This window comes from Peromyscus leucopus, chromosome 4 (assembly GCF_004664715.2).
Source record: "Peromyscus leucopus breed LL Stock chromosome 4, UCI_PerLeu_2.1, whole genome shotgun sequence".
In the NCBI taxonomy this organism is placed as follows: domain Eukaryota; kingdom Metazoa; phylum Chordata; class Mammalia; order Rodentia; family Cricetidae; genus Peromyscus; species Peromyscus leucopus.
In genome coordinates, this window is record NC_051066.1 from 85,853,131 (window position 1) to 85,879,905 (window position 26,775).

Here is a 26,775-nt window from a genome sequence, read left to right on the forward strand (position 1 = left end):
GGTTGCTGGTGGTGCAAACCTTTAATCCTAACAACTGGGAGGCAAAGGAGGACTGATCTCTGAGATTAAGGCCAGCCTGGTTTACAAAGTGAGTTCCAGGACAACCAGGACTACACAGAGAAACCTGAATCAAAAAAAAATTTAAAAAAAAACCAAAACAAACAAAAAGGAATTGGTAATGTTCCTTCTGTTTCAATTTCGTAGAATAATTTGAGGAGTATTGGCATTAATTTGTATGCTAACCAGACTTCAAGGTTATGAACTGTACTCACAGGCTTTATGAGACTGGAATGTGTAATTCCTCCATCCTACATCTGAGAATGAGCCTATGGGACAGAGACCTTTACATTTTCTCATGCCGGATCGATACCCCATTTACTTTCCTTTGATTTCATACTATCCTCATCATTCTCCCTAATGCATTCTTTTCCTATTCGTCCTTCTTCTTCCAATTTTATGACTTGTACCTGCCGAAACACAGTGTTTCACTGGTGTTATTTAAATCTGCAAACTGAAATCTTCATTATGGTTCAATTTTAAAATGAGATTCAATAATCTTTCAGGTACAAACTAGTATTCTTTTAAGTCAAAATAAATACATAGAGTTGGACCATAATTTCAATGAGCTAATGCTGCAATGCATGACAGGTATAGGAGCAAATTATGGCCTGACATCAAAACAATGGAAGAATGTAAATGTGCCTCACAGAAATGGCTGATGATCCAAGAAGAAGAAAATTTTACATAAGAGTGGGACATCTGAATTGGGTTTCAAAAGTAAAATAGGAGCACACCAAATTCCCCAGGTGTAGAAAGCCCAGGGAACAACCCCAAAGCATAGAACTTTCATGTGAAGGAGACCATAACAGATGTTCTCTCTTACCATCAGTCCTGTCTTTGTCCCAAAAGACTCTTAATGGCAGGGGTCTTTCCTTATTTCCTTTGTTCAACAGATGGGCTGAGAAGAATTTAGAAAAATCTAAAAAACAAGGCATGTCCCTCATTCTATTCCAGACTTTTCCATCTATTCATATCCATACATGCTGCACATTCTTCACAGAGTTCGAGCATGAGAATACATAGTCTTCTGCATGTCATCAGATATTCTTTACTAAAGGCTTCCAGGGCCATATACAATTTGATTAAATGAATGATCTCTATTGGTGAAATTATTTTGGCCACTCCATGTAGTTAAAAGGATATTTATTTAATGGTGTAACTCACAAATTAAGTGATAGGTAGGTCGTAGGGTCTTAGAAAGGTGTATCGCAATCCAGCGGTGTTCTCTGGAGCTCTGCTCTGTCCACCTCCAAAGTTCAGAGTCCCAGCACAGAGAGCACACAGAGAGAGCACTGGCCCATCCAGCTCTCAGGTCTCCAGGCACCTCCCCTGGCCCCGCCTCATAAGCATGACAGTTGCCAGAGTCTTAATGGGTGTTGAAACTTCCAGATCCAAGCTGGAATGGCCACCCACTACATCTTCCCTTTTTGTCTAACTAAGAAGGTTCTAAACTAATACAAGACTATATACAAAGGAATTGTTATCAAATATTGTCCAGGAATAATGAGGGATAATGACCTAGATAAGATGGAACTACAACCAATGCAAACAATATCAAGCAAGAAGCACATACTAAAATCCAGAGAAGTATAGAGCATAGGTAAATGGCATGTTATAAAGATCATTCAAAGGTATCCGATCCTAAAGAACCTAAATCTAATACTTAATATGTTCTATCTAAGATATTATATATACTAAGTTGTAACTATAACTACTAGTCTTCTATCCCATCAAAGACCCGAGAAGGAACATAGTGGTACCTGAGAAATGGTAGATGGATGCAAGCAAATTTCGGGAATCTTGCAAGAATAGACCAAGACAGCTGGTAGCCTGGACAGTCACCTAATGTTTCTCAACATTGTTGGTGCATTTAAATTGGCTACAGGCCTAGAGTATCTGACAGACAATTTTCAGAAGCAGGAATTCTGAAAGACCATCTTACCCTGTCTTGGCAGAATACAGTGGTCGCTTTCCTTGTGTCCCACTTGTCCAGAAAGGACAGCATTGCATTTGTACTGTCAGCCATCAAGGCAAGGGCAGTTCTTTGCCCAGTAGGCCATTTTGTGCCAAAAAGACAAACTTCCAAATGGAAATGTCTTAGAAGCCCAACATTCTCTCAGGATCAATTGGTGCAGCCAGGAGCAATTGTGTCTCACATCAACAGAATTCTAAATTATTTAAATGTCATATTCTCTAGGTCTATGAAGTGTTTGAAGATTACCTGTCCATCTGACATATATATCTGTAAATCCAGATAACCTAACTAAGGTAACTATAGAGATGACAGGCATAGGTGATTATAAATCTATAAGTCTTATCTCCAAAATAACCTAAGGACTAAGGCTTCACATAAACAAGGTAAACAGTCTATAAGCAAATATATCGTGAAGAACAATGACTTCAAAATTGTGACAATGCACAAGATATTTATAACAGAGGTAGGAATATATAGTACAATATGCAATATGACAGTAATCTTATATATATATCAATATACCGAATATCCTAAACAGAAGTAGAACATACCTAAATTTTAACAGATATAAATTTACATTTGTATCAATATAAAAATGTTTCAAATAAGAGTAGAAATATATGTACATTATAACAAATATAGTTCTGTATTTGTATCAATATACAAATTATCTTAAACAAGAGTATAAATATAGTTTACATTTGTATCAACATATAAGAATCCATAACAGTACAAATTACAGTGCAAATTATCTAAGGTTGCTATTTTACTTAATTGTTTACTAGTATATACAATGATTTACTTTCATATCTTATATCTATACATTCCATTTCTTCTCCTTCCCCCCCCCTTTTTTTTACAATGCTGAGTCTAATATTTTCTTCCACCCCCAACCCTATAACCATCATCCATAACCTTGAGAATTATGAAACCTAAGGGAGAAGGGGCGTCGTTTTCTTAGAATTGCTTCCTGCCATTTAGGGGGTGATTTATCTCTGTTGGGTACTATGAGAAAGCTCAGATAGTTAAATCTCAGTTAGACTAACTGTAGGTTCTGCAGCAAGATTTAGAGTAATGGGTAAGATTGTCTGAAATTCTGGCAAGAAGTGTAGTATGATGATGGTTACCATGGCATCATTCTGGATTGGGTAGAGTTGTTGTTGTTGGGGCCCCATCTTCCCTCTGGAGACTTCTGAGATTGCTATTGGAAAAAACTTATGTTATCAAAAAATGGTAGGTTTGGATTTAAAGAGGACATAGCATGTAAGAAAGGATTCTGAGAAATCAAGAATAAGCATGGAGAGAATTAGAATTTAGAAGACAATGGTCCCTTTTTATTGGTTTCCTTCTGTCTCACACCAGAGGGCTCTTCTGATACGGGACTGAAGAATCTCTCAAACTTTTCTTTTAGCAATATGCTTGGGTTTAGAGAAAGAGTGAGCCAATTCCATCTCCAATGGCAGCTTGGCTTATAATTGAATTGGAACCACAACTTTTCTAGATTGATAGAGAGATAGATGTTAGACAGTGAGATTTTACCATGTGTAGATTGGTACCAATAGATTCTTCCTTTCTGCTCTAAATATCTGGACATCCAAGGCCTTATGAGTTTTGGAAAATGGGTATTTCCATTATCCTGGAAAGACAAAAACAGAACCCTACCCAAACTTTGATTGTTAAATGTGGTGGTATTGTCTTCCCCAAAATATTGTGTACTCTAAATTTATCTGGGGTCAGAGAACAGACAACCACTAGATACAAAGGCTAGAAAATGGTGGCACTCACACCTTTAATCCTAGCATTCCAGAGATAGAAATCCCTCTGGATCTCTGTGAGTTCAAGGCCACACTGGAAATAGCCAAGCATGGTGACACACACCTTTAATCCCAGAAAGCCAGCCTTTAATCCCAGGGAGTGGTGGTAGAAAGCATAAAGATATATAAGGCATGAGAACCAGAAACTAGAGGCATTTGGCTGGTTAGGCATTTTGGCTGGTTAAGCATTTGGCCTGGTTAAGCTTTCAGGCTATGGAGCAACACAGTACAGCTGAGATTCATTCGGGATGAGGACACAGAAGCTTCCAGTCTGAGGAGACAAGAACAGACGAGGATCCGGCGAGGTGAGAGAGCTGTGGCTTGTTCTGTCTCTCTGATCTACCAGCATGGACCCCAATAACTCGCCTCAGGTTTGATTTTATTAATAAGAACTTTTAAGATTCCTGCTACAGTTAAATTTTTCTTACACCTTGTAGAGATGTCACATTGGTGGATGATCTTTTACTTCTCTTCATCAAGGGGTTTTTCGCGTTTGAATCGAATTTTTATTAATTTTGTTGGTATCCATAGCTTTTCTTCTCCTGCAGAAACAAAGGCAAAACCCCTTTCCCAACATAAAACATATCCAGTTTTCCATTCTGAGGTCAGCACATCCTTGAAATAAACCAGTTGGTTAAGCTCAGGAGTTTTGTCTGTTGTCCAATGTCTGTCGGCAGCTGTTGTTCCTTTCTCATCAGCATTGAGAAAATTCAAGGTTAGTAAAGCACTATGCAGTCTATTTCTAGGAGTCATTGCTACCTGTTGCTGTTTATTTAGGATATCCTTTAAAGTTAGATTAGATCTTGCTATGACTGCTTGGCCTGTGGGATTGTGTGGTATACCTGTAATATGCTTAATATTGTAATAAGCAAAGAATTGTCTCATTTTATTGGAGACATATGTTCGGGCATTGTCTGTCATAATTTGTACATGTATTCCCATGATGGCCATTACTTCTAATAGGTGTATAATCACAGAATCAGCCTTTTCAGAACTCATAGGGGTTGCCCATTGAAATCCTGAATAGGTGTCAATAGTATGATGTACATACTTTAATCTTCCAAATTCTGCAAAATGAAACACATCCATCTGCCAAATTTCATTTTGTTGTATACCTTTGGATTACTCCCTGCAGGTAACAGAGTTTGGTTATAGATGGAACAAGTAGGACATTTTTTCACAATATCCTTAGCGTGTTGCCAAGTGATGGAGAAATCCTTCTTCAAACCTTTGCTATTTACATGGTATTTCTTATGACATTCTGAGGCTTCTAGCACATTACCTATTAGTAACTGATCAATCTCATCATTATCTTGTGCTAGAGGTCCTGGCAGACCTGTATGCGATCTGATATGTGTTACATATATATGATGTTCCCTTTTTCTGATGATTTTTCAGCAATTGTTTGAATAATGAAGTTAATTCTGTATTATCAGGAATAAATTCAGCAGTTTCAATATGTAAAACAACTCTCTCTGCATATTGAGAGTCAGTGACTATATTGAGGGGTTCTGTGAAGACCATCAGTACCATAAGAATGGCATACAGTTCTGCCTTTTGTACAGAGCTGTATGGACTTTGTACCACTTTACTTAAGTCTCCTGATTTATATCCTGCTTTCCCTAATTTATTTGCATCAGTATAGAATGTAAACACTCCAGAAATTGGCTTTTGTCATACAATGTGAGGAAGGACCCATTCAGTCTTCTTTATGAATTCTATTCTTTTGCTTTTGGGATAGTGGTTGTTAATCTCTCCCAAAAAGTTACTGCAGGATCTCTGCCAGTATTCATTATCTTTCCATAGTGATGATATTTCCTCATTAGTTAACGGTACTACAATTTCTGATGGGTCCATTCCTGTCAACTGGTGGAGTCTTAATTTACCCTTTTGAATCATCAGAGATATTTTCTATATAAGTCTTTAATTTCTTTTTTGGTTTACGTGGTAGGAATATCCATTCCAATATAATATCTTCCCTCTGCATCAAAATACCTGTTGGGGAATGTCTGGAGGGGAATATGACAAGAATGCATTTAAGTTCTGGATCCACAAGATCCACATGTGCTTCTCAAATTATCTTTTCTACTAGAGCCAATTCCTTCTCAGCTTCGGCTGATAATTCTCTTGGACTATTTAATTCTTTGTCCCCTTCTTGAGTATTAGTCAAATTTTTTAGTCCATCTTTGTGTATTCCCATGATACCCAGTAAGTTGGAAATGCTTCCTAATAACTTTTGAAAATCATTAAGAGTCTTCAATCTATCTCTCCTTAGTTGTACGTGTTGGGGTCTAATACTTTGTAGCTCCATCTTATATCCTAAGTAATTAAAAGAATCTCCTCTTTGTATTTTTTCAGGAGCAATTTGCAGTCCCCAGGGAGGCAAAACTTTTTTTACTTCTTCAAACATGCTTTCTAATGTATCTAACTTTGGATCAGCGAACAGGATATCATCCACATAGTGATAAATTATGGATTGTAGAAACTTTACATGAATTGCCTGTAATGGTTTCTGCACAAAGTATTGGCACAAAGTAGGGCTGTTTAACATTCCCCGTGGGAGGACCTTCCATTGATATATCTTGACTGGCTGAGCATTATTATAATTAGGTACTGTGAAGGCAAAATTTTCTCTATCATTTTCTTGTAAGGGTATGGTAAAACAACAGTCTTTTAAGTCAATAACTGCTATAGGCCATTCTTGGTTAGCAGAGAGGGCAAGGACATCCCAGTCTGTAGAGAGCCCATTGGCTGAATTACTTTATTAATAGCTCTCAGATATGTCAGCATTCTCCAATTACCAGATTTTCTTAAAATGACAAATACAGGAGGATTCCAAGGGCTGGTAGATTCTTCAATGTGCTGAGCATTTAACTGCTCTTGAATCAGCTGTTCTAAAGCTTGTAGCTTCTCTTTTGTAAAAGGCAATTTTCCAACCCAGACAGGTTTGTTAGTTAGCCATTTTAAAGGTAAGGCAGTTGCTACTTCTGAGAGTTCAACAACAGTCGTGCTCTGTTTGTGAACAACCTGAATGGTTGGTGACTGATTTTTATAGCATGTCATGATATTATTCCTAGAAACATGCATTGTTCTGTATTACTTTTCTTAAAGTGTAGGAATTTTAATCTGGGTATTCCACTGTTGTAACAGTTTTCGGCCCCAAAGATTTATTGCTACATTTGCTACATATGGCTTCTGCCTTCCTCTCTGTCCTTCTGGTTCTATGCATTCAACCCATCCCAAACTCTGTTTTATCTGAGATAGGGTGCCAATCCCTAAAAGTTGGACATCTACCTCTTGAAGAGGCCAATTCGGATGCCATGATTTTGGTGTAAATACAGTCACATCTGCACCCGTGTCTACCAGGCCCTCCAGAACCAGGCCATTAATTCAAATTCTAAGCTTTGGTATTTGTTCATTTATGGAAGTCTGCCAAAATATTTGTTTTATAATGTTCTTTGTAAACTGTGATCCATCTATCAAAGCTGTTTTATCATCCATTGCAGTATCGGTTTTTCCATTAGGCATTGGTTTATTCAGTTGTCCTGGAGAGGAATTTCTTCCACAGTGGCTGGGAATGTTTGTACTACATTTGATTTTGGGGCCTACAAGAGGCCCCCTGAGTCGTTTCCTGCCAGTAAAGGGTTGCCTTGTATATCTATTTTTGATCTGCACTCACTGGTCCAATGTCGTCCTTTGCCACATCTTCTACATAATCCAGGAGGTGGTTGGGGTCTCCTGTTTAGGCTATTCCTAGAAGGAGTATTACTTCTACGAGTACCCCATGTACAGTTTTTACTTATATGACCTGGTGTACTACATTTAAAACATTTGGTACTATGGGGCCTTCTTTCACCTCTGGAATTTGTCTCTCCTATCCAAGTTTCATTACTGTAGTTAAGAGACTGAACACCATTAGTATATTGAATCTATTCTTCCAAAGGAGCTGATCTGATCTTTAATGGTGTAAGTATTCTTTTGCATTCTGCATTAGCACTGTTGAATGCCAAGGACTGAGTTTATACTTTTTTTAATTCTTTATCTGACAGCTCTTGTTATAGCTGTGTTCAGTCTTTGTAAAAAAATCAGTGAAGGGTTTGTGCGGTCCCTGAAATATCTTTGTATCTTTGTGTAAACCTCAGTTGGTTTTCCAGGTTCTGGAATTTTTTCCCAAGCATTTAGAGCTGCTGTATGGCATAGAGATATTGTATGCTCATCATAAGTGGCTTGTACATTCCTGTCAGTGAAACATCCCTCACCAAGTATTTGATCTTGGGAGATCACAAAACCTCTGAGTTTACCTTGTTGTTCTAAATTTTTTGCCTCTTCTCTCAACCAGCTTTCCCACTGTAACTGCTGGCTATATTCTAGAACAGCTGAAATTAACTGATGCCAGTCATCTGGAATGATTCTATGTGAGGTAGACCACGAATTTAACATCTGTTTTACGTATGTGAAGTGTATCCCATGTGTAACTACTGCTTCCTTTTATTTTTTAATTCCCTTGTTTGAAATTGGTTGTAATGTATATGTCATATATGGCTTGGGGTGTGTGTCATCTGCTGGCTTTCATGGATGATAATGGGATAAGCCATTATATGAGAGCCATTTGGAGATGTTACAACCTCTATGGTCTTGACCTTCTGCTTATTAGTTCCCTTGTCATGTTTACCGAGAGTTTCTTCTAGGGCTTGCAAATGAGCACCTAGGGTCTGTTCTAGGGAGTGAACCTCCTCTCTTGCAAGGGACTCCAGATTTTACATGGAATCATTGAAGTTTTTATGTTCCTCAGAAACACATGATTCCATGGACCTTATCCTATCAATTAATGATAATCTTTCTTCCTTATATACTCTCTGAGTAGCCACAACTTCACTCTGGGGAGTTAGTGTTCTATCCATTAAATATTCATATTTATTATCAATAAAATCAATTTTGGGTACAAACCTGTTTTGTAAATTCTGATTAGCAGATTCTAGAGAAAGAATCTTTTTCTGTAAGTCTTCACTGCTATTTTTGAAAGCCTGTAAATCCTGGTTAGCAGATTTCAGAGAGAGAATCTTTTTCTGTAAGCCTTCATTGCTATCTTTTAAAGCCTGTATCAGTCCCAATAATGACTCATCTTTGATCCTAAACCAGTGTTTGAACACTGTGTGAATTATTATGATGAATGCCAAAATGGTATAGGCCAGATATGCCTTAGGAATGTCGTATATTTCCAGGAAGATGTCATTCATCATACAGGCAAAAAAAATTTTTAAATTCTTGTGAGGTAATGTTTTCAGCCATATTTCACGAATTACTCAAAATTTGTTAGTCAATTTTAAGGTGTAAAATTATCAAGTACCTTTACTTGAAACAATATGCTTACCTTTTGTGGTTTTGGGGCATGTAGTAGCACTTTTCAGCCAACAGGTGGCATTGGTACAGCTCCAAAACAGGGCCTGCTGGCGATCTTTTCTGGAGTCCAAGATGGTGGAAACCAGAGCCAGCATGCAGGGAGCAGGCCAGGGAGCGGGGGAGTGCCTCCTTCGCTGGTCTCGGGGCTAAGGTAGGGAATTGAGATCAGACTAGCTGTTCCCTTTTTCCAGAATGGAACCGTGTAGGCGTTCCCTGGTTATATGGAACTTTGCAGGCGGGTTTAGGTCCCTGCCAGCTAGGGAGTAGAGGGTATGAGCCACCCAGGTCTTTGGAATTTGCCCAACGTGAGCGCCAGATATTGGTGAAATTATTTTGGCCAATCCACGTAGTTAAAAGGATATTTATTTAATGGCATAACTCACAAATTAAGTTATAGGTAGTTCGCAGGGTCTGGGAAAGGTGTTCTCTGTCCAGTGGTGTTCTCTGGAGCTCTGCTCAGTCCACCTCCAACGTTTAGCATCCTGGCACAGAGAGAGCACACAGAGAGAGTGCTGGCCCATCCAGCTCTTGGGTCTACAGGCACCTCCCTTGGCCCCGCCTCGTAGGCATGACAGTTGTCAGAGTCTCAATGGGGTTGGAACTTCCAGATCCAAGCTGGAATGACTACCCACTACCTTTCTCTCTCTCTCTCTCTCTCTCTCTCTCTCTCTCTCTCTCTCTCTCTCTCTCCGTTACTTTTTTGAGACAGGTTTTCTTTGTGTAGCTTTGGAGTCCATCCTGAAACTTGCTCTGTAGACCAAACAGGCTTGCTTCAAACTCATAGAGATCCACCTGCTTCTGACTCCCAAGTGCTGGGATTAAAGGCATGTGTCAACACTGCCTGGCCTCTTTACTCTCTTTAAGAAGAATACAATGTCATGACAGAATTCAAGAACTTTAAGCTAAATGAAGAAAACCAGGTGAACACACACACACACACACACACACACACACACACACACACACGTCGCAGTGTATTTGATCATACTGTGAACCCCAATTTTTCATTATGTCTGGGGAAAAAATTGTTTCTAAATGTGGTGTGGCTTAACCCTAGCACACACCTTTAATCCAAGACCTTTCTGCTTAAATATTGTAAAGAGGATTAAATAAGATAAACCATAGGTCAAAAGACAGAGTAAGCAACCAGTTGACAGGGAAAAATGCATAGAGACTAAGATGGAGTCAAGAGAACAGAGAGAAAGAGATGCACAGGAAGTAGAAGGGAGGTACATTCAGTTTGAAAAGTTTTGTTTGAGACAGCATTATACAAAGCTCTCTTTCTAACATGTAGGCAAAGGAGGATGTCAGCCAGGTGCTTTCTCTGCCTCTATGAGCTAACAGGTTTTCACCCCAACATCTGGCTCTTGAGTCTTTATTAGTAAAAGCAAATGATTGAGGTATAGATAAAAATGACATGGCATGACAACATGGACAAAGATATTGTTTCAGAAGCAGACAAACAGGGAAGATATCATATCTATGAAAATACAAGGAAGACCCCAAGGAGAGAGTTGAGTAATATTAAAAGGAAAAATCTTTCCCACTTTAAGGATGGTAAATATTGTAATATATGGTATTAGGATCCTACATAATGGTACTTTAGATGACTTAAAAATAGAAACAGAAAATGAAAAAATAACTGAGATTTACATAATACTGATTATAATTACTATCAGTCAGGTAATTCATATTTTATCCTTAATAGCCCTTGTGGATTTTTACACCAAACATGAAAAGTGAATTGAAAACATACAAACCTTAGAAATCCTGTCTCAAAAAAAAAACAAAAAAAAAAATGTAGTTAAATGGAATCCTACAGAAATATTAAATTTGAGGAGATTTAAGAAAGCAATCATGTCATATGGTATGCACACACCCTATGTGAAGCAGATGTTAAATCCATGGACAACTCAAGACAGAATTATCCCCCAAGACTGGCAGATTTGGCAACATCAATATTGGTGGAAAGAGGAAGCTAGGCCCATAGGACAATGAAATGGGGCTACAAGTGTAAGTATTTCCCAAGACCAGTTCTAGGCAAAGTTCAATATGCTGAGTTAAAAAGGCAACTTGAATTTGATGGTCAAATCATACAGCAATGTTGTTTAGAAGCTTAAAATGCTTGGCACAAAGAAGAAGAATCAGGAAAGAGGTCTGTGTCATTTACTACAATTACAAAAATCCCAAAGGAAGCCTTCACTGATTTTCTGCAAAGGCTCACATGAGTTATAAAGAGAATAGTATCAGATTCAGAAGTCAGAAAATTAATAATCAAATCTTTGGCTTTTAAAAATGATAATGCAAAAGTGTTATTAGGACTTTAAAGGAAAGTTTGGCACAAATAGATGAATGGATTAAAAATACAGTTGATATTGGATCTGACATTTATGATGCTACTCTGATAGGAAAAATAATTTCTAGCCGGGTGGTGGTGGCGCACGCCTCTAATCCCAGCACTTGGGAGGCAGAGCCAGGCGGATCTCTGTGAGTTTGAGGCCAGCCTGGGCTACCAAGTGAGTCCCAGGAAAGGCGCAAAGCTACACAGAGAAACCCTGTCTCAAAAAATCAAAAAAAAAAATAATTTCTAAAAGTTTTAAGGAAAATCAAAATGTCAGATATTTTATTTGTGGTAAGCAAGGACATTTGAAAACGGGTTGTAGGCAAAGTGTTCCTAGAAACAAGTTTTTTTTCAGAGACAATCTAGACACAAGTCTCCAGCCTTCTGTAGTGTGCAGAAGGCACAGCAACTCCAGTATTAGACTAAGGAATTCAGATCAAAAGGGATAGGTAAGGTAACTTTCTTGTTGTCAAGAAAAACCCTAAGGGGACTTCTGCAAGCTTCAATATCAAATTTGATTCAATCATTCTGTGCCAGCATTGGAGAAACTCATCTACAGAACAATTAAAGATTTTTTTTTTTTTTTTTTTTTTTTTTTTGGTTTTTCGAGACAGGGTTTCTCTGTGTAGCTTTGCGCCTTTCCTGGAACTCACTTGGTAGCCCAGGCTGGCCTCGAACTCACAGAGATCCGCCTGGCTCTGCCTCCCGAGTGCTGGGATTAAAGGCGTGCGCCACCAACGCCCGGCCAATTAAAGATTTAATACCTGTTATTAAAAACAACACTGCTCTGAATGTAATCAAGAACAGAACAAACTTTAGTAGATAAAACAAAAAATTAAGGAGATAACAGAAAACAAATATTTTGGCAAACTGCTATAAATGATCAGACACCAAAGATAAAAATACAAATCAGTGACATTGAAATTGGAGGCTTAGTAGACACTGGAGCAGATGTATCAATAACTTTGTCAAAATCTAGGCATTCAGGTGGCCTATTTAGGAGATAAACATTCAACTTCTAGGGATTGAAACTTTAACTCAAGTAAAACTAAGTGCAAAATAGGTCTAGTGTATAGGGCCAGAAGGACAAATAAGAAAGTGAAAGACATTTGTTGTAATATAGCCATGAATTTATGGGGACATGGTTTGTTGTAGCAATGAAAAACACAGATTAACATTCCTCCAATCTCAGAAATAAATCATAAATAATGCTTCTGAAAAATATTAAAAGATATTATCAAGAACAGTCACATTTCATTCAGATTGTATATAAGCAGAATACAAAAGTTGTTGGTCTTTCAAAGTTACAAACCACCCTGCCTTTAAAATGGCTAACTGACAACCCATTGAGTGGAACAATGGCCTTTGACATCAGAAAAGGTACAGACACAGAACAGCTAGTATAGGAACAGCTAAATCTCAATACAGTATATTGTAGAATAAACAACTCCTTGGAATTCTCCTTTAATTTTACTAGAAAAAATCTGGAAAATGGCGAGTGTTAACAGATGGAGAGTTAAGAGCCAAAAATAAGGTTATTCAGCCAATGCACTTACCACCTGGAATTCCCTTGCCTTTTTTATTACCTAAAAATGGTCTACTATAGTAACTGATTTAAAAGTCTGTTTTTATACTGTACATTTACAAGAACAGGAGAAAGAAAATTTTGACTTCATAGTACCTACTTATAACAATATTCAACCTGTTAAAGGTATAACTAGAAAGTTCTTCGACAGGGAATGTTAAACAGTGCCACTTTGTGTCAATTTTTTATACATCAGCCATTAAAAATAATTCATAAACAGTTTCCTCATTCTACAATTTATCATTATATGGATGGAATCTTATTGGCTGATTCAGGGTCAGTTTCCTTAGGAAAAAATATTTGGTAAAATAAAGAGAATTTTTCCTTGTTGGGGACTACAAGTTGCTCTTGAAAATATACAGAGAGGAGATTCTATCAATTATCTAGGATATAAGATAGGTTCACAGAAAACTCGACCACAGAAAGTACAAATCAAGAGAGATCAATTACAAACTCTTTTTATTTATTTTTATTTCGAATCCCAATCACAGTTTCCTCTCCCTCCTCTTCTCACATTCCCTCCTCCACCTCCCCTCTGAATCCACTCCTCCTCTGTTTCTGTTCAGATAGGATCAGGCTTCCCTTTGGTATCACCAAAGTGTGGCATGTCAAATTGCCGTAAGACTAAGCAACTCTCCTTTTATTTAGGCTGGGTAAGGTAATCCAGTAAGAAAAATAGGTTCACAAGATCCATTGAAAGCATTAGGGGCAGCTCTTGCTCCCTTTGATAGGAGTTCCATAAATAGACCAATATATACAACTGTCACATATCTGTAAAAGACTTAAGTAGGTCCCAACAAAGGCTCCTTGATTGTTGGTCCAAACTCTATGAATTCCTAAGAGTCAGATTAGTTGTTTCTGTGGGTTTGATTGTGATATTCTTGATCCCTCTGGCTCCTATGATCCTTTATCCCTCTCTTCAGCAGAATTCTCTGAGCTTGGCCTTATGTTTGGCTGTAGGTCTCTGTATCTGTTTCCATCGCTTGCTGGATAAAGGCTCTCTGATGATTGAGTTACCCAATCTGATAAGAGGAGATGGCAAGTTCAGGCTACATATCCACTATTGCTAGGAATCTTAGCTGGGGTTACCCTTGTAGATTCATGGGAGTTTCCCTTGCATCAGGTTTCTACCTGTCCCTAAAAATCTCTCGATTTCCAGTCATCTCTTTCAAGTACTCTCCCCTCTACCCTCTCCTCAACCAGATCCCTCAAGTTCCTGTCTCCATCTGCCCACAGTCTATCCAGGATAACTGTTCTATTTCCCCTTTCCTGAGAGATTAATTCATTCCCTCTTTTGGACCCTCCTAGTTACCTAGCCTCTCTGGGTCTGTGAATTGTCACATGGTTATCCTTTCCTTCACAGTTAGTATGCAGTTGTAAAGGAATTCATACCATGTTTATCTTTCTGTGTCAAGGTTACCTCAATTATGATGATATTTTTCTAATTCCATCCATTTGTCTTCAAATTTCAGGAAGTCATTAATTTTAACATCTGAATAATATTTCATTGTGAAATGTACATTTCCTTATCCATTCTTTAAGTGTAAGGACATCTTAGTGATTTCTACATTCTGGCTTAATAGTAATCCAAGAAAATGATTAGCTGAGGCTCAGAGAGATTTGGTTCTGGTAGAAAAGAAATTATAGAATGCAATATGGATTGCTTAGATCCAAAGCTTGATTGTATTTTAGTTATTTTGCTTTCTACTCATTTTCTCACATGAAATCTTAAGCAGGGAGAAGTTAATATCTTAGAATGGATATTTATTGTTAGCATACAAGCAGAGTAAAAAATTAAAGACCTATGGAGAAAAGATTTCTGAATTGATTCTAAAAGGAAGATGTCAATTAGCAGGAGTAGACAGAGCAGAAATTGCGTTACCTTTTGCTAATACTGAAATTGCCTCATTATGGCCAGAATGAACACTGGCAAAAGCTTGCACTAATTTTTTGAGAGAGATTATCAACAAATATCCCCAAACAAGAGAGTTCAGTACATAAAAAGTACTAATTGGATTCTACCTCATATAGTAAAAGGAACACCAATTTCTGGAGTATATACATTTTATACTAATGCAAATAAATTAGGAAATTCAACTTAGAAGTAAGGAAAAATAAGTAAAGTGGCTCAAAGCCCTTATTATTCAGTTAAAAAATTAGAGCTGTATGCCATTCTTACAGCATTATTACTTTTTCCTGGATCTCTTAATAATATTAGTGACTCTCAATACTCAGAAAGGTTGTTTAAACATATTTAAACCACTTAACTTATTCTGGATGATGTAGAATTAGCTATTTATTCTACTACAACAAATAATAATGAAAAGAAAACACAAACAACAAACACACACAAAAAATATACAGACACACATACATAACACAAGTACATACACACTCATATACAAACACACACACAAAAGATGCAAGCTTTCACTAAGATACAGACTTTTGGATAAACAGAAGACTGGTAGAAATGTGACCCTAAAAGAAGCTTGGAGGGAAAATTTGCATAATAGAACAGAGTTTATAATTTTTCAATAATGTGTGGCTAATAATTCTAAAGAATTAATGTAATAAAGTAAACCAGTCTTGATAGCAAAATGTCCATGGCATGCCTTCTAACATGTGCTGCCCATGTCAATTGGGCTAAATATGGCTATGCTCTAAGTTTGTCTATTTTTTTAGCATTAGCCCTTCAGTAAAGTATATTATGAGAAATAGTACCTGTTAGTTAGCTTTATTCTTAAAATACTGCATTACCATAAAATAACATTAGATATATCAATGCAAATAAAAATATTCCTCAAAGAACAACAATATATATTTGGGGATAACACTACAAAGGGAACTGTGGGCCTATTTATAGAATTAAGGCCAGGATAAATTGCCTGTGTTGTTGTTTGTTTGTTTGGTTGGTTTTGGTTTTTTTGTTTTGTTTTGTTTTGTTTTGTTTTTGTATAAAGCCTCATATAGCCCATGGTGACCTCAAACTCAACATGTAGCTGGGATGACCTTGAAATTCTCATCCTTCTTCCTCTGCTTCTCAAGTGCTGGGATTCTGGTTGTATCTCCACATCCAATCTGGTTCCTACAGTGCTGGTGAATAAACTCAGGAGTTCATGCATTCTAGGTCAAGCATTCTACCAACAAAGGTATCTACAGTATGAATGAAAATTTTAAAAGACAAAAGTGAGGAAGACCCATCAGTTATTATGAAAAAGTAACTCTCATCAAAGGGGTTAACTGCAGGATCACTTCAGAATAAAGTGGAGCTAAGAGTTCCTGGACAGGTGTCCCTGAATAAGTATTTTATGTAAAAGACTGTGGTGGATTTTCTGTGTGTTGTGGTCTTGGTAGAGTCTTTTCTGATGGTTTCCATTAGTCAATGTGCATAAGAAATCTTCCTTTACAGCTACATAGGTTCATTCTCTTTGTGCTGTTCGGGTTGGCAAAAGCATCTAGGCTTTGATTCTCACAACTTCCACATTGCTTATGCAAAAAAAAGGTGAGGAGCACCTTCTAATGCTCATCAGTCATGCTACATGAGCAGTGCCAAGCACTTCACATAAAAAACAAGAGCCTAGTCCCAATGGATACCTGACAAAGCACTCCCACATCTAAGGCTCAGGGAACATTACAAAAGAGGACACATTAATATTGTGAAGTCAGGGAATCGTGGACTTTGCTATGAGATTGTGTTTCTTACTAATATCAAAATCTACATCTTTAAAGTCTTTCCACCATGACTGCCCAGAGATAAAATGAACAAAGGCTACAATAATAGTGGCCAAAGTAAATGGGGAAAAGCATATGAGACTTCAACCCTACACATACACACATTTTATATATATATATATATATATATATATATATATATATATATATATATGCAACTGAATAAAGCTGGGATTGAGAGACATTTAACCTCATCCCAGAGAAGAGAACATCAATTGGTTGCACAGTGACCAAAAGTCAGAAAATATAAATATAGGTAGCATTATACAGACTGAGAAAATTATATTTGGGATTAAAAATGTATATAGGAATGTATATATGTATAGCATATATGCATGCACTAAAAATTAATGAAAAAGAAGTCAAGGAATTGAAGGAGAACATGAAGGATTATATGTAAGGGTTTGGAGGTTATTATGACTATAACAAATATATAACAGAGTGTAGTTAATATGCTTTGGGAAAATACATATAATAAGAGATTTGTTATATAAAAGATTAGGAGCACATTTGGGGTATATAATTACTTTGTAAATAAAACTACTTTTCATATATAATAATGTTTCTCTACAAAACTACATGCCGAGTTGAATGTAAATTAGTTTTAAAACTGTATGAAACGAAAACTATATTAATGAAATAGAATTCTGGAATGAAAAGTTGAAAGGAGATTTTTAAATGATTTTGGAATACACAGTTTCTATATAAAGCAGTTTCACTATATATGTGTCTATGAAAACACAACGATGTCACTCTAAGTAAATATAATGAAATGAATTTGCAAAAAGTTAAATTGCACAATCTAAAATAAGATTGTTTGCCTGATTCAAGGTGTTGTAGGGGTTGATAATAAACTCTCAAAAGAGAGTGCAATAGAAATACATGTCTTTATTGGTATTTCCAGATGTGGAGACAATTGTCTAAATGGACATGTGAACTATAAAACTACAAACATATTTCCTCTCTTTTTGAAATAATTATTATATTTATTCACATGGGTGTATGTATATGAATGTAGCCATGTCTACTTATGTGCTTGCACCCATGAAACAGCACATGTGTGGAGTTCACAAGCTGAGTGAATAGGTTCTATGCCTCCACCCTGTGGATCCGAAAGATTAACTCAGGTCATCAGGCTTAGCACAAAGTGACTTTAACAATTATGGCATCTCACTGTCCCATGTGCTTCATCTTTTAACTTGTGAGCTGTCATAATACATACAGAATAATTTTTCTTTATTATTGAGCTCTTGGATCCAATTCAAGAGAAGTGAAAGTCTAGGGATCCCCAAGGACTATGAAAGCAAAATGCTTTCCAACTACATGATCCTATTTAATGTGCAGAATGGGAAACTTTCCAAGGCAGACATGACTTTTCTCAGTGTATATAAGCCACACTAAGGAGAATCATCTCAGCAAAACTAATGATAGCAGAAGAAACAATGTGAGAGTTTCAGATTCCAGGGGAAGTTGGAGGAACATCATCTAAAAAGGAAGTGCCGTTTTATAAGGTGATTCCTGTAGAGTGAGTACATCATAAACTCATTGTTGTACTTTCATTTTTCATCACAACTACTCATTTAAAGTTCGTTTGTTTTAATAGCACATTTTAAAAAATCCTTCATGAGTTTACAATTAGTATTGCATTTATATTTTTTAATTGTTGTGTTTGACCAAAGTATTGTAGTTTTCCCTTCCAACTAGTTCTTGATACCTTTAGAAACATAGAGCTCACATATAATGATCTCCTAGGGTAATCTTATAAGTTCCAAATCTCCCAACACAGAAATACATTTTACTCACATGCCACTGAACTTACTCTAATGCTATCTGGTCATCTTTTGATTTATTTTGGACCTTCTATTTTCTCAAGATACAAACAATACATTATGGAAGTAGATACCAGAAATTAGAGAGCGATAACAATGACACACATTAGAATAAACATAATTCACTAAGAATTCACCAAATTTAATGAAAGATGTGTGGAAAATGCCACTAATATATGAACAGTTATGTATGTTCAATTTTGACCACAATAAAATTAATTTTATGTAAACCTGACCATTTTTACTACTTAAATTGGTCAATTTTACTTATTTGTACTTATATTTAAATAGCAAAGTAACTTACTTTACAAATGTCATTAATTTTCTTGGAATTCTCAAATCTAAATTCCTATCATTTATTTCATTATCTGGAAGTGATATTGGGGATTCAGAACAGCAAGACCTCATTTTGCACTACAATTTTACTACTTCATAGTGATTATTGACAAGGAAATCAATAAACATTATTATTACTAATATATAATGTTTCAAATACTTAACAAGGAAATCCTAAAATATCACCCAGATTATTGACATTTTAATCTTCCAATTTCAAACCTAAAAATAGTAAGAAAAAGTACAGATATTACAATTAGGAAAGAAAACAAATGAGAAATAAATAAAGAGAGATTCAAGAAAGGGAGAAAAGAAGAAATGAAACAAAGGTAGAGAGGCAGAGAAAGCAGCTTTCATGAATACATTATTCAAATTATTATATGAAATCTCATCATTTAGATTTGAAAATCTCTAAGTATATGGCAATTAGTAACATCATTCAGGCCTAGTAATACATGGTTGTTTAGAGATACACTCCAATGGACAAGTACAAATTTTAAAGAATGACAATGCTAAAAACATATCTTCGGCACATGGATTATCAATTTATTTGATTTTTTTTCATTTTTATCATTCCTTTAATAGAATTGATACAAAATAGATTTGTGCCTGGAAACGTGGTATTTATATTTAATTTATGTCAATGGATTGTCATTCTGGTATTATGACAGTCAAGTGTGGAGAGGCTATAAATATAACTCTAATATTCATTAAAGAAAATTACCTTTGAATCCATGCCAAAAAGTTAGATTTAAGGCTGGTAAATGTAAACAATATTTTCTACTGACAATAAATTTTGCCTATATTTAAAAAAAATCCTAATTAAAGCCAGGTGGTGGTGGCGCACGCCTTTAATCCCAGCACTCGGGAGGCAGAGCCAGGCGGATCTCTGTGAGTTCGATGCCAGCCTGGGCTACCACGTGAGTTCCAGGAAAGGCACCAAAAACTACACAGAGAAACCCTGTCTCGAAAAATCAAAAAAAAAAAAAAAAAATTCCTAATTAGAAAGAATATACAAACTCAAGGAAGTTCTTTTACATTTGACTGGATACAATGCTAAGATGTAATTTGTATTCTTTTTGCTTACTTGACTCTGCACATTAAGTTACTGTTTCTATTTCAGGAATTCTTAGTTAGGCTCTGTCTCTCTCAACCCATTGGAGCACAGTGTACTAAATGGAAGAAGCAAACCAGTCTGTGGTGTCAGACTTTATTTTACAAGGACTTTGTACCTCAAGAGAACTACAGATCTTCTTCTTACTATTATTTTCTACCCTCTACCTGATGACTGTGATAGGCAACCTCTTTGTTGTGATATTGATCATCACTGATCATCATCTCCATTCTCCCATGTACTTTCTGTTAGCTAACCTCTCATTTATTGACTTCTGCCTTTCCTCAGTTACTACCCCCAAACTGATCACAGACCTCCTAACAGATACTAAAACAATTTCTTTTGGGGGGTGCATGAGCCAGATCCAGGGTGTGCATTTATTTGCAGGGGGTGAGATGATACTTCTTGCATTGATGGCTTATGACCGATATGTGGCCATCTGCAGGCCACTCCACTACACCAGCATCATGGACAGACAGAAATGCATCTGGCTTATTTTGATATCATGGATCATTGGATTTGTGCATTCCATTAGTCAGCTGATCCTGATTTTGGAACTACCTTTCTGTGGACCTAGAGTAATAGACAGCTTTTTCTGTGATATTCCTTTGGTGATGAAATTAGCCTGCACAGATACTAGTACTCTGGGAATCTTGGTAAATGCTGAGAGTGGTGTTTTAGCAACAGCTTGTTTCATTCTCTTGCTGATATCTTACACTTACATTCTGTTAACTGTTCAACTCCGCTCTAAAGACGGCTCATCAAAGGCACTCTCTACCTGTACATCCCACATCATAGTGGTTGTGCTGTTCTTTGGGCCTGTCATTTTCATCTATCTGTGGCCAGTCTACATCACTTGGGTCAACAAGTTTCTTGCTGTGTTTTGTACAGTCATCACACCTCTCCTGAATCCAGCCATCTATACACTGAGAAATAGAGATATTAAAAATGCCATAAAGAAGCTGATAAATCACATGTGAGTTCCTGAATAATTTTAGACATCTTAATGTTATTGGCAAATTCATTGTGTGTACAACATTTTATACAATTTTTTAGTGGAAATTGAAAAGTATAATTACTTGTTTCTGGAATCAGAGTTGTAATTAGCACATAATTTTGAAAATAACCATTAGAAAAATATATTCAAAATTATAATGTTAATAGTTTTCCCACTTTGAGTAATAGCTATTCAATACATATATAGAGAGAAGAGTAGAAGATGATAATAATGTTACAAAAATAATTATCACGTTACTACACATCATCTGAATTCCCAAAATTATGCATGTCACTTTAATTACATTGTTATTAACAAAATCCTATTTGAATTACTTTTCAATTTTACCATCTTTTGAAATATGAAATTATACATCAATCATAATTCTATCTTTGTAACAGAGCACATTTAAGATATTTGTGAAGACTGAAGCCACTTAGAAATCAAAATGCTAAAATAATCATATTATAATGCTAGTTGCCTTATATTGATATAATCTGTCAGTTTTCAAGTTGTAACTACTCATATGAATTCAGAATTTTCCTATATTTTATTGCTTAACTGAAAGGATAACCTGTTTATAATATTTGAATATATTTTCCTCAATTCACAAATTATTTGCATGATCATGATTTTATATTATATAATGGAATAACATAACTGCTAAGGCCAGTTAGCTAAACATTATATGCTCTTGATAATATGGTATATATAATGATTCATGTTATATACCATTTAATGTAGTGAGTCATTTACTGGATAAAACTATATGGTATAACTTTTTACAATAGCTTGATGTCTAATTTATTTCTAAATAGATATGAAAGTGAGAGCTTCTTGAATATCATGCCGATATTTCATGAGCTAATGGTTAAAATCAACTTGTATTTATATTCTAATAAGTTAAACAGGTTGTCAAACATAAATTATCTAACAAAACCACACAAATATCTGTATCATGTTTTCCCAAAATTATATTTTCCCAAAATTATAAGTTAGATAACCATGACTCATATCTGGCCACAGACTTTGATGTGTACATATTGTAGGTTCTGGTATCTTTTTCAGAAAAAAAAATTTCTCCAATGTGTTTACAGATTTACCTCTCAACTATTTTGTCACCATATTACTTATTAAATATGTTCTTGGACAATATTACATCTGTTTCAGTTCATGACCTCTTATTCCTCTCCCACGCTTATTATCCCCTTCCCCAGGCACAAAAACACACACAAGTCCCTTTCTACATTTATGTATTTTTGTTTTGCTTTGGGATCCACTGAAATGACCCATAGCCATCTGTGTGTCCATTGTTTCCAACTATCCCTGAGGCACTATGACCTCATCAGTGGGTCTCAACTGAAGATAATGCCTTGCTCTGTCCCAGAATCATCAGTAACTCACAATTCAGCAAGGAGATATAGTAGTACAAAGCTACTCTATGATCTTTGACTGTTGATGATTTTCTTGTGTGATCATTTGCTTGGGATCATGAATGCATTGGCTGTACAATACCCACAAGATTACATTTCACAGTTTTTGCATTCTTTCTAACCTCTTCCTCATTCTTTCTCAGCATTATTTTATAAGTGATTTTAAGCCTATAGACAGCTTGCCCTCACCTGGCCATAGTCATACTGTAACAATAGAACACCTTAAGGACTCCTTGCTAAACTGTGTAATTAACCAACTCCTATGACTTTTTCAATTTTAATGCAGGATGCATCGATTTCTTTTGCAAATTCTCGAACTGCCTGGTTGGGGTCTATAGGTAAAGGGATCCACATAAGTTCTAACACCTTGATTCATATGTTTCTCTTCATCTGCTTCTTGTTTCGCTTTGCTGTACTTACTCCGTCTATGACTAATGACGAAAGCCGCGATAAGAATGATCACAAGCACCACACTGCCAGAGATGGACACCAGTAGGACGATGGAGTTGGCTCCGTCTCCAATGATCCGGGAAGGCACTGTGTTGGTAGTGACCTCCAAGGGCTCGCTGAATTCTCCATAGCCAGCGGCAGTCCTGGCTCGCACATGGAACACGTAGGAAGTCAGAGGGTTCAGGCCTTTGATATCTGTGTTCCGAGCAGCCATCCGCACTATGCAATAGCTTTCGTTCATTCTGGTCCTTTTCATAATACTTGACTTCATACTCTAAGATTACTCCATTTGGTCGATCTGGTTCCAACTAAGCCAGAGCTACACTGTATCTGGTGACTTCTTTAACCTGGACCAAGGCAATGGGTGATGGCGCTGCTTGGTTGGTTGTCACGGTGACAGACACTGACTGGTCCGGACTAGGGTTATATTTAGACACTCCATTCACTGCCCAGATCTCAAACGTGTAATTGGTGTGTGGATCAAAGACTTATCACAAACATACTTACACATAAAACTAAATGTTATTTTTTCCTTTTATTTTATTTTACAATACCATTCAGTTCTACATATCAGCCACAGATTCCCTTGTTCTCCCCCTTCTCACCCCCTCCTCTTCCCCCCAGCCCAGCCCCCATTCCTATCTCCTACAGGGCAAAGTCTCCCCCAAAGACTGAGATCAACCTGATAGACTCAGTCCAGGCAGGTCCAGTCCCCTCCTCCCAGATTGAGCCAAGCGTCCCTGCATAAGTTCAAGGTTTCAAACAGCCAACACATGCAATGAGCACAGGACCTGGTAACACTGCCTAGATGCCTCCCAAACAGATCAAGCCAATCAACTGTCTCACATATTCAGAGGGCCTGATCCAGCTGGGGACCCCCCAGCCTTTGGTTCATAGTTCATGTGTTTCCATTTGTTTGGCAATTTGTCCCTGTGCTTTATCCAACTTGGGTCTCAACAATTCTCCCTCATATAAACCCTCCTCTTTCTCGCTAATTAGACTCCCGGAGTGCCACCCAGGGCCTAGCTGTGGATGTCTGCATCCAGATTCCTCAGTCCTTGGATGGGGCTTCTGGCACAATTACTAGGGTGTTTGGCCATCACATCACCAGAGTAGGTCAGTCCCGGCTGTCTCTCGACCATTGCCAACAGTCTTTTGTGGGGTTATCTTTGTGGATTTCTGTGGGCCTCTTTAGCACTTTGTTTCTTTTCTCATGTGGTCTTCATCTACCATGGTCTCCCATTCCTTGTTCTCCCTCTCTGTTCTTGATCCAGCTGGGATCTCCCACTCTCTTTCCCTCGAACCTCACCCTTTACTGCTCCCATTCATGTCCAGGTTGTTCATGTAGATCTCAGCCATTTCTCCGTCCTTGGAGATCCTTGTGTGTTTCTTGGGATCCTGTTTTCCAGGTAGCCTCACAAGTGATGTGAGTAGCAGTCCAGTCATCCTTGTTCCACATCTAGTATCCTCCTATGAGTGAGCACATACCATATTTGTCTTTCTGAGTCTGGGTTACCTCACTCAGGATGATTTTTTCTAGATCCATCCATTTGCCTGCAAACCTCATGATGTCATTGTTTTTCTCTGCTGAGTAGTATTCCATTGTGTATATGTGCCACAATTTATTTATCCATTCTTCAGTTCAAGGGCATCTAGGTTGTTTCCAGGTTTTGGGTATTACAAACGATGCTGGTATGAACATAGCTGAGCAAGTGCTCTTGTGGTATGATTGAGCATTTCTTGGGTATATGCCCAAGAGTGGTATAGCTGGATCCTTTGCTCTACAAAAGCTTCTCAGTTTCAAGAGGTCCATTGATTGATTGTTTCTCTCAGTGTCTGGGCTACTAGTATTATATTTAGGAAGTGATCTCCTATGCCAATGAGTTCAAGACTGCTTCCTACTTTCTCTTCTAGCAGGTTCAGAGTAGCTGGATTTATGTTGAGGTCCTTGATACACTGGGACTTAAGTTTTGTGGACAGTGACAGATATGGATCTCTGTGTTAATCTCCATCTACTGCCAATAGATACCTCTTAGAAAAAAGATTGAGATATACACAAATATATAGGTATAATTAAAATGTTTAAATCTGTGACCATATACTGGAATATATATTAATAGATTTTTCTTAGGACCTATGACCTATTTGGTCATAAGTAGCCACTGGACGTTTTAGAGGATAGCCACACATTCAAGAATTTTTGAGCAACACAAATAGATTTGATAAAATTAAAGAAAAAAAGGACACAAAGGTGAATGTGTAAAGAAAAGGGATGCATCTTGGAAGAGTTGATGGGATCAATATCATCAAATATATTGTGCAACATTATCAAAGACCATGTAAAAAAATAGAGTTGGGAAGTTTAATGAATAAAAAGTACACACACACACACACACACACACACACACACACACACACACACACTGACTGAGCCATATAAATGTAAAGTTAAGCAAATATCTGTAGTGGGTAGCCATTCCAGCTTGGATCTGGAAGTTCCAACCCCCATTGAGACTCTGGCAACTGTCACGCCTACGAGGAGGGGCCAAGGGAGGAGCCGGGAGACCCGAGATCTGGATGGGTGAGTGGTGTCTGTGTTTCGGGACCCTGAATGGTGGAGGTGGACCAGGCAGAGCTCCAAAGAACACCGCTGGATTGTGATACACCTTCCCCAGACCCTGCAACCTATCTTTCCCTTTTTGAAAGTTACCCACTAAATAAATCTTCCTTTTAACTAAGTGGAGTGGCCTTAATAATTTCACCAATATCTGGCACTCATGTGGGGCAAATTCCAAAGGCCTCGGTAGCTCCAGATCTCTCCTCCCTGGCTGTCAGGTACCTAAACCCACCTGCAAAGTTCCATATGACCAGGGAACACCTACATGGTTCCATTCCCGAAAAAGGGAGCAGCTAGTCCGGTCTCAATTCCCTAGCTGAGCCCCGAGGCCAGGGAAAGAGGCACTCCCCTGCTCCCTGGCCTGCTTCCTGCATGCTGGCTCTGGTTTCTACCATCTTCCACTCCAGCCAAGATCGCCAGTAGGCCCTGTATTGGAGCTGTACCAACGCCACCTGCTGGCTGAAAAGTGCTACTACATGCCCCCAAACCACAAAAGGTAAGCATATTGTTTCAAGTGAAGGTACTTGATAATTTTACACCTTAAAATTGACTAAAAAATTTTTAGTAATTCATGTAATATGGCCGACAACATTACCTCACAAGAATTTAAAAACCTTTTTGCCTGTAGGATGAATGACATCTTCCGGGAAATATACGACATTCCTAAGGCATAACTGGCCTATACCATTTTGGCATTCATCATAATAATTCACACAGTGTTCAAACATTGGTTTAGGATCAAAGATGAGTCATTATTTGGACTGACACAGGCTTTAAAAGATAGCAATGAAGGCTTACAGAAAAAGATTCTCTCTCTGAAATCTGCTAACCAGGATTTACAGGCTTTCAAAAATAGCAGTGAAGACTTACAGAAAAAGATTCTTTCTCTAGAATCTGCTAATCAGAATTTACAAAACAGGCTTGTACCCAAAATTGATTTTATTGATAATAAATATGAATATTTAATGGATAGAACACTAATTCTCCAGAGTGAAGAGGTGGCTACTCAGACAGTATATAAGAAAGAAAGATTATCATTAATTGATAGGATAAGGTCCATGGAATCATGTGTTTCTGAGGAACATAAAA

At 37.3% G+C, this 26,775-nt stretch overlaps 1 protein-coding gene across 1 annotated transcript; it reads left to right on the forward strand.

The window, feature by feature from the left end:
• Nucleotides 1–20,251: 20,251 nt before the first annotated feature.
• On the forward strand, nt 20,252–21,169 carry LOC114687868 (olfactory receptor 4K3-like). Its single transcript, XM_028862508.1, has one exon. It carries the CDS (start codon nt 20,252–20,254, stop codon nt 21,167–21,169), a length of 918 nt encoding a protein of 305 aa, XP_028718341.1.
• The last annotated feature ends 5,606 nt before the right edge of the window (nt 21,170–26,775 follow it).

What these genes read in the sequence shown, in the direction of transcription:
- LOC114687868 (XM_028862508.1), top strand. Translation starts at nt 20,252, where the DNA reads ATGGAAGAAGCAAACCAGTCTGTGGTGTCAGACTTTATTTTACAAGGA.